Genomic DNA, 9,287 nt, shown 5'->3' with positions numbered 1-9,287 from the left:
TGGGCATGCACCATTAGCAGGGCCTCCATGAGGCTTGAAGATATTTCTTTAGTAATTCTCTCGAGCTATAGGAGCATGAAGAATGGAATATGTTGGTACCTCCTCTGAAGCTATCATCAATTTATTTTCATGGATGGGCTACAAGGCATAGGAGTCTTTAAGGATTGTTAAGCTTCCAATTGCCATTGGGCAACAAGAACAGGTGAGCTGCTTGCGTCAATAGGAGCATCACCTTCCACAGAAAAAAGCACAAAGGTATACCAGGATTCATTCAGTGTCCCACTTATAACTGCTACATGCAGAGCAGTTTCCTCAGAAGGGGCAGTAATATATTTCTGTGTGCTCACATTGGCATCACTTTCCATGGGCACACCATGGCTGAGTCAATGCTTGTATTCTTTATATTGCAGTAGCTAATAGGAACCTGGGTCTTGAAGCATGACCTCACTGGGCTATGCCCTGTGTTGACTCATCTCAGATACTGCCTGCCCCAAAGAGCTGCCATTCAAAGGTTCTGTGTCTGCCAATGTAGCTAGGTCTCACCTGGTTTTCTCTTCTACTTTGCATTCCCCAGAAATTGTGCATACCAACCTTTTTACTGGAACCTGTTCATGCCCCAAAGGCTGACAAGTGGGTAAGATGATAACTTTGTAGTCATGGTGGTGGGGAAAGGGCAAGGAAATATGTTCAGGACACTCAGGCCTGGTATGTGAAAGTGATCTGAACCTAAAGACCTGGCAGTGGGTGTCATTTCAGACATATCCAGAGGGAGAGTCCAGAGCTTTTGACCAAGGACAATGCGAAATCCAAGCAGTTGGAGAAAGGTGGGGTTTTTCTGTGCAGCTCTGATCTGTTTCCTGCAGCGTCTATTTGTTTTATCAACCTCTCTGCCTGGTTGGAACCATTTGTGTCGTAAGCAATGTACTATTGCTCTCATCATGAGGGATTCTGGTTTTCTCTAATAAAAAAAATACAAAATTTTCTGATTTAACCCCCACCTCCCAAATCCACATTTTTCCATGATTAAAATGAAATGCCACTATATATACATACGTACATATACATATACACACATACAAATTTTTACAGCAGCACAAATTGTAGGCTAATAGACATCACTACCCTTTGCTGCACCACAGGACAATAAAAAAAACACCAAATCCACCTTTTTTTCTGTGGTTAAAATGCAATGTCACTATATATTGTTGCTGTTGCTGGACACGCCCACACCCCCATGCCAGCTTCCCGTGCAGCACCCTGCAGCTGCACGCCATGGCCCGCCCACCCCGATGCCCAGCGCACCCAGTGGCCGCATCTGGCAGTTGCTCCCCATGAGGGGAGCAGGGGGGGCCACAGTGTGACACATGGGGAGTGGGTGTGGGGGGTGTGACCCACCCCACAGCCACGGGCTGCAGCCAGTGGGCACTGCCTGTGTGCCCCCATGCCAGCTCCCTATGTGCCTGTGCACCATGCCCCCCCGGACCCTGTGTGCCCTGCAGCCACAGCCAGTGAGTACTCTCCATGTGGAGGGGGCATGGTGCATGGCTGTGGGGCGGCACGCAGGGAGTAGCCACAGGGGGCACACCGCGCCCCACGCTGCACCTGGCAGTCACACGCTCCCCCACACTGGGAGTCCAAGAGCCAAGAGAAACAAGCTGTGGAGTCCAAACACTAGGAGCTCAGCATACGGTTCAGGCAGGCATCAAGGACCAGAGCTAAGAGACTAAAAAGAAGGCATCAAGAGCAGGCCAGAGGAAAAAGTCTGTCTCATTAAGAACCTATAGGGCACATCTACATATTCATTAATGCACCATAATCAGTGCTATCATGCATTAGCACAAATAAATGCTTTTTTGTGATGCATAATGCTCATTGGACTAATCAATTGTGCATTGGCACAGTTTTTGCCAGCCATGCTAATATACAGTAGAATTAATCCAATGGGTATTAAGCGTCTCATGTAGATGTGCCCACAGAGTACCAACTGCTGCTTATATCCAACAGCCACACCCAAGCACTTTAACTGGGACCAGCGGGGGGCACTCAGGTACCAGACAGCTGGCAGCCAGTCCCACCAAAGTGATCAGGACCAGTGGGCAGCTTGTCAGTCTGCCTGCCCCCCAGACTCCTGGCAAGCAAGAAACACTGTAGCTGATTTCTCAGAGCCTTGTGTACTTAGAACTGTACTGCCTGACATCAACCCCTTCTACTCTCCCCAGTGTCTGGCTCATTTTTCTCTCTTGCAGAAAATTGATAATGGGATTCCACTTCCCCCTGATAAAGTACCCCCCAGCCGACCCCACTTGAAGCAAAAAGACAAGCAGCAGCCAGGTAAATCTCACTTTGTGGGGCCAAAGATCCCAATGGGAACCAGTACTATGTCTGTGTGCTCCAGATGTGACACTGGATAAATGCTGTAGCTGCCATTTGTCCCTTGCTGCTCTTCCCACATTGCAGAGTACACAAAGGTTCTGCATTTCCATACCAGAAGGGTATATACAGCCTTGCTGCCAGGGAGCTGTGGCAAAGAACATCTTGCATTCAAATGCTTGTCTAACTTTATCCCAGCTACATAGTTGGCCCAATAAAAAAGATCGCCCTAAGAAATCCTCGCCTCTCACGTAATTTCTGGGCCATCATGACTACAACATCAGTCTTGCACTAACAAGTGAGGCAATAAAATCTTTGGACCTCGAGCTGGCAGGAATCCTGCAAGCCTGGACCTGACCAAAACTCTCCAAATACATCTCTCCAAAGAGGCATTTCCAGCTGGCGGGGGCATTGGGTCTGTATGAGTCCTTATTGAGTCTCTCTTGATTTGTTTTGCTTTACAGGATCAACTGAGGGAGAGGGCATTAATGCAGATGATGCTAATTCCCAAACAAACTTTATGGTAAGATGCTCCAGTGTCACAAACCCAAACTAACAATATGCAAACAAAGTTCATCTTATAGAATCACTGGAACATAATGCAAGGGCTAAAACTCTGAAGCTGTCCCAAATTCTGGAGCTCACTGAAAAGACTCCTTCCAGCCTGCAGTCCCCATCTCAGAGAGATTTTTTTCCAGATGGCTTTTGTTCTATCATCAGCCATCTCCCTGCTACCTCCTGAGCCCCTCCATCATCACAGGATGTATCTATATCATTCTCCAGAGCTCTGCCTCCTTGTTGCATTGGGGATCCCTAAGGTCACCATCTACAACAGTAGATCTGATTGAACACTGTAATCCTGACTCCCCAAGTCCCCTGTTTCAGTTATAGCATTTTCTGTCTGTACCAATGGGGTAGACCCCCACAAACAAACAAGAGAAGTCCAAATTGAAGGCTGAGGGGGGACCTGGTGACCGTCTATAAACTCACTAGGGGGGACCAGAAGGGTTTGGGGGAGACGCTGTTTCCCCTAGCGCCTGCTGGCATAACAAGGAGTAATGGGCACAAGTTGATGGACAGGAGGTATAGATTGGACATCCGCAAAAACTACTTCACAGTTAGGGCGGCTAGGAGCTGGAACCAACTTCCAAGGGAAGTGGTGCTGGCCCCTACCCTGGGGGTCTTTAAGAAGAGGCTGGATGCCTACCTGGCTGGACTCACTTGAGTCCCGTTTTTGTTTTGGGGTTTTGTTGTTCTCCCGCCCTGGCGGGGGGGTCGGGCTAGAAGATCTACTAGGTCCCTTCCGACCCTAAATCTATGAAACTATGAAACTATGAAATTACTGGTGGGTTGAACATCAGTATTTGCTTTCTTCTGAGACATTATTCTTTGCTGCACTTCCTGATCCAGATGGTTGCCATGTAGAGTAAGCAACCACGCTGTGCTATGCTTTGAAGTGCTGTATTTCTGTATAGGTAGAATCACTTAAGCCACTTTTGCCTGCTTCATATGGGGCTAAAGCCCTTCTTCAGTGGAAGTGAAGTCACCTCTACCCCTGTTTCTGTTGGCTGAGCCAGGAGATTCTGCTGGTGATTTGGGGGTCAAGCTTCATGAGCTACAGTTTCCTTAGGAAATGTTGATACCTGTCAGCACCTTTACCAGGATGCCTTTATAAGGCACTGTGATTGTGAGGAAGAGACCCATTTCCCCACTGGCAGGAGCAGAACCCCCACACTGAGTAGAGAGCAGCAGAGCCACAGGATTCAGATCTGGCCTTCTTGGGATGATAATGAGTATGTTAGGATCCTGGCTTTCAAACCTCCCATATGAACTACCTGAGACATTTAAATCTGGATCCTGGGTGCTCTGATGCTATACTTGCAGTCAGTTTGGTGGCCCTGAGGTTGGGTATTTGGTTTCAGGCACATTTCTTAATTTTGATTTCTGCTGGTGAAAAAGCCCAGAACAAGCCACCCAAACTGGATTGTCCTTTGCACCATTTGTTAGCAGGTCCCACCGTCCCCAAAAGAAGCATCCTTCACTGTGGATGGAACCATCCTACTGAAAGTCCATTGCTCTTACACAATAGAAGTGCAAGTGAGAGAGGCTCTATCTCTGTCCGACCTCAGGTCTCTGCTGAAGGAGAAGTTCTGTCAAGATGCAGAGCATGGAAAGCTCAGGTAAGGTCTTGCATATCAGACTGGAAAAAAGCCAGAACTCTGGGTACGTGTAGCTGATGCAGAAGACTTATTTGGAATTCTTCTTGCATGGAGAGCTGCAGCTTTCTTCTCACCTTTGCAGAGAAGCAGCTGCAGTTGTGCAAAGAGGTGTTAGCCCAGAGGTTCAGGCATTACAGCTTTGTCTGCCACCCATCTCTCTCTTGGGGTGTGTTGTCCTTTGGTAGGGCTCACACAGCCCTAAAAATAGTTCACAAAAAATATACGCGTGCAGCAAATGGTACAACGTCTCCCTTCCCCACAGACTTATTCATGTAGTCTTGTCCTATTGATATTCCACCCCACCACTCTAGGACACAGCAGAAACACATAGGGGGGCAGCAAATAAGGTTGAACAAGGGATGCTTCAATGAAGCAAAACATTTTCTGTGAAGCTGCACCAGCAGTAGTGGAACTGTGGGAAACAAAAAAAAATACTAGCGTAGATGCCACTGGCATGTATTTGATTTTCTCACACCTAGCTCAGCATTTAAAGCCAAGTTCAACTTGATTATACTTTGTGGGGCTAATTTGGAGGTGATGTTTAAATGGATCGGAGTTTAAAGGGCACTGGGTTAGTAAAATATATGAACTTAGGATACAAGAACAAAGACTAGGTTGCATGGCCTAAGTCTGTTTCTAAGACATTTTCTCTCACAGATGAGAAACTAAATGAGTTAATGAATCACTGCAGTTACAGGCATTCAAGCAGTGGAGAGCTGATTGCAGTTTCTGGGGAAGAGGATCTTGGGAAGATGTGGCAGCAGGTGATAGGTGGAAAGCTGACACTCTGGTGCCAGGTACATGGAACTTTTGGGGGCTTTTTTGCCATGTTAGACTCTAAGGCAATCTCTGCACAGCTGTGTGATTTACACCTTGGCTTTGTATTCTAGGGCCCAGATTCCTGTTCAGACAGACCCATTCTCTACCAGATGATAGCAGAATATAGATACACTGCAGAAGGGCCGGAGGATCTGGAATTCAACGAAGGAGACACGTTGGACATCCTCGCAGAAGGTAGCGTTTTCCTTCCAAACAAAATGCTTTATTGGGCAAGGCTTGTTTGCAGGAATGGCACGAGAATGGCTTAGACCAGGGGTCAGCAACTATAGCCTGCAGACTGGATCTGACCCACAAAGGGACTTTATTGACCCCACCAAGCATGTTCGCATGAGAATGCACCATCTAGTACCCACCTCTGTCAACTTGATCATGCATTAGCAGATGCATGATGAAGAGGTCCAGGGAGATGATGCTTCCCCTCTATGTGGCACTAGTCAGGTCGCAGTTGGAGTATTGCATCCAGTTCTGGGCACCGTACTTCAAGAGTTGATGCGGAGAACCTTGAGAGGATTCAGAGAAGGGCCACTTGTATGGTCAGAGGCCTGCAGGCAAGGTCCTATGAGGAGAGACTGAGGGACCTAGATCTCTTCAGCCTTTGGAAGAGAAGGCCAAGAGGTGATCTTGTGGCTGCCTATAAATTCATCAGGGGACGGCAGTAGGGAATAGGAGATGCTCTATTTACTAGTGCACCCCCTGGAGTAACTAGGAACAATGGCCACAAATTGGCAGACAGCAGATTGAGGTAGGACATTAGAAACAACTTCACAGTAAGGGTTGCCAGAATCTGGAATAGGCTTCCAAGGGAGGTGGTGCTCTCTGATACCTTGGGGGTCTTCAAGAAGAGACTGGACAAGAACCTAGCTGGGGTCGTCTGACCCCAGCGCTCTTTCCTGCTTAGGGCAGGGTGTTGGACTCAGTGACCTACTGAGGTCCCTTCCAACCCTAACATCTATGAACTGCCACTTCTGGCTTGAGGAGGCCTGAGCTGTATTAATTTGGTCCACTATTACTGAAAGGTTGCCAACCCCTGACTTAGATGATGAGCCTTCTATTAGCTGGGTGCCTAGGTCAGGGGTGGGAAAAGTCTGGCCCACAGGCCAGATTCAGCCTGTGGTAGACTCCATTTCCTATCAGCCCCTGTGGTGGAGGCTCCTTCCGCTGCTACCAGACCCAGCTCTGACACCCAGTCAACCCCAGCCCATCCACCCTGCACCCACCACTGAGGGCAGGACACCAAGCTGGGCAACTGGGATGGGACCGTGACCAGGAGTGAGCCAGGCAGGCAGGGCCAGGGAGATCCCGGGATCTTGGGGTGGTGACAGCGTGGGGCTGGGGCCAGTGCAGAGCCGCAATCCACTGCATGCATGACCCTGCAACGACCACAGGCAGGGGTGTGAGGGGAGCAGATCATGGCTCTACCCCAACCCCAGCTCCTGCCCCGTGCTGTCACTGCCCCAAGATCCTGGTCCTGGTGCAGCACCCCACCCAGCCATGTACCCTGCCTGCAGCGCTCCCCACCGGTCTCCATGGAGACCCTGGGAGCGCGGGGCTGTGACTGTGCGAGGCCATAACACCAAGGAGCCGGGCAGAGCCCTGGTTCTGCAGCCCCACAGTCACAGCCCCATGCTCCCAGGGTCTCCATATAGTGGGCGTGGGCAAGTATTTCAGCTGAAGGGCCGCTTAATGAGTTTTGGTGACCTGTCAAGAGTCACATGGGTAGCCCCACCCCTTGACGGTTGCTCTGCCCTGTGTCACCATCTTGGGACCAGAACTCCCACCCCTAACCCCTGACCTTTGTCACTGGAAGCCCCCCCCACCCAGTACTGCTTTTGTAGGGGAGGGGGGGTTGCCATCTTAGAACCAGAAAAAAACCAAAACATACACTTAAAGTCAAACACCTACTACAACATATTTATTACAAAAAATAATTTTGTTATGATTTGTGTTTGCATACTGTATATAGAAGGGATTGCATAGTAACTCAAAAATAAATTCTTAGTTTTGTATATTGTGTGTGTGTGTGTGTATGGTGGAAAGGGTGTGTATGGGAGGTTTGCAAGGGGGTATGGCTGTGTGTGTGGGGGGCACAGGGTATGTTTGGGGTTGTGGGGGCAGGTTGTGGGTGTGTGGCATTTGTGGGATATGACGGAGGGTGGGGGGTGTGGGGAGCACTTAGGGCTCAGGCGCCCAGTGGGATGTGGCTCCAGCCAGCACTGCACATCACAGCAAGGGGTGCAGCCTCCGCCAGGCAGTCTGTATCGCCAGCGCTCCCCACCACTCACGTGTAGCCCTCACACTCACCAGGCACAAGAGGGAAGACCCAGGTGCTGGAGCCAGCTTCCTTCTTCTGTGGGATTCTGGTACAGAGACTTGTACTGGCTCTTAACATATGGGAGAATTTCTCCCTTAACAGTTTCTAATCTTTCTTTGTTCATCTAGGAAATTTCTAGATCCTCACCCTGTTCTTTTGTGTCTTACTAGTGAATGAAGATTGGCTTGAAGGCCGTTGCAATGGTAAGATCGGCATTTTTCCCAAATGCTTTGCTGTTCGAGCCAGCATGGACCCAGCCCAACCTTAATAAAGTGGAGCCTTTTCATGTCAGACAGCACAAGAATCAGCAGAGCTCAAGCCCAGCTTCATTTTATTTCTGTTTCCCAAAGAACAAGAGAAGTTTACACCAGTTTGTTCAGTTCAAGCCAGAACCAGCCCTGCTCAGTATTTTAACAAAGCTTCCTACGAAGGACATGTGGTATGGGACTCCATGTTATCTGAGAACCTGTGAGAATCAGTTCAGAAGCATAAAGAGCATTTTCTATAATCCATTTCACTACTTGTTTTTTGTTGTTTTTTACCTCTGTTTTGCCCAGTACTCAAAGGGGGACAGGAGCTCTATGTAGGCTGAGGAGCAGGGGTGAGTACAGAGCTCAGTGCAAGACTGCCTTGTAAGGAAAGACATATTGGGAAGTGCTTGTCTAGCTCACAGATGGAGCTTTATTATCTTACACCCACCATGAGTAGCTTCTGAACACAGGACTCTTGAGAGTACGCTCAGCCTATTGGCTTCATGGTGTGCTTGGCCTGCATGGGCCTCTGGGAGCTCACTCAGCCCAACAGCTTCACTGCAAGCTTGGACCGTTCCAGTCCTTAGGAGACTTCCTTCAGCCCATCAGCCACAGGGTAGACTCTGCATCACCTACCTATAACTGCTCAGCCTGCATCAGCCTTTGGGAGCTCACTTGTCCCTTCCTGTCTGTCTGTCCTTTCACTTGGTACAAATGCTCTGGAGAACTGAGAGCCCATCAGCCTTTCTTGGTCTTGACCTGGCCTTTGTAAAGCTTCTCACAGCGTTAATTTTGCAGGGACACTGGGCAAGCACAGGCCTCCGTAACGTCTCTGAGATTTTCTACCCTGCCTGGCAATCGACTGACCCAGGCCATTGTACAGTCTCGGTTCCTTACATCCCCCTGCTATGCCCTACTGCCACAACCTGGTCAAGCTGCAGACTTCAAGTGTGGAGGAAAGGGTAGCTGCCAAGAAGCTTATTTCCATGAGGGCCTTCAGCTTACCACATGTTCCTGTGTAAAAACAGAAGAGCCCAAAGCCAATCACTGTTTGTGCATGCTGTTTGCCAAGCCAAGAGATGGCCAGGGCAGGTTGTGTTTCACACGGAAAAGATGTCACCAGTGGTTGAAATTCCTAGCTGGTGTCTTTGGTTTTGTTGTGAAGTGATTCTTAATGCTTTTTGGAGGTTTTAAATAGACATTGGGGGCGGGGTGGGGGGGGTGTCTATAGCTGGGGACAGTCATGGGTTTTACTGGGTTTAGGGCACAGGCATTTAAAAAAAAAAAAAAAAAAAA

General features: G+C 48.9%; 1 protein-coding gene across 3 annotated transcripts in view; it reads left to right on the top strand.

Moving 5' to 3' along the window:
• NOXA1 (NADPH oxidase activator 1) overlaps window positions 1-8,257 on the top strand; it is a 33,510-nt gene extending 25,253 nt beyond the window's left edge. The window contains exons 9-15 of one of the 3 annotated variants that reach the window (XR_002096185.1): window positions 575-634; window positions 2,247-2,331; window positions 2,835-2,893; window positions 4,500-4,550; window positions 5,281-5,386; window positions 5,480-5,603; window positions 7,911-7,962. Coding sequence is in view for 2 of the 3 variants with exons in the window: in XM_019510420.1 (XP_019365965.1) it covers window positions 575-634; window positions 2,247-2,331; window positions 2,835-2,893; window positions 4,378-4,550; window positions 5,281-5,386; window positions 5,480-5,603; window positions 7,911-8,008 (705 nt within the window). In the remaining variant the exon portion in view is untranslated. Of the gene's footprint in view, window positions 1-574; window positions 635-2,246; window positions 2,332-2,834; window positions 2,894-4,377; window positions 4,551-5,280; window positions 5,387-5,479; window positions 5,604-7,910 lie in introns of all 3 variants that reach the window. The other 2 variants (XM_019510421.1, XM_019510420.1) reach the window with 2 other exon arrangements.
• The last annotated feature ends 1,030 nt before the right edge of the window (window positions 8,258-9,287 follow it).

Source organism: Gavialis gangeticus, unplaced genomic scaffold (assembly GCF_001723915.1).
Source record: "Gavialis gangeticus isolate Ggan-Ray unplaced genomic scaffold, GavGan_comp1, whole genome shotgun sequence".
NCBI lineage: Eukaryota > Metazoa > Chordata > Crocodylia > Gavialidae > Gavialis > Gavialis gangeticus.
The sequence above is the reverse complement of the archived record's forward strand: the minus strand, read 5'-3'. Positions and strand labels throughout refer to the sequence as shown.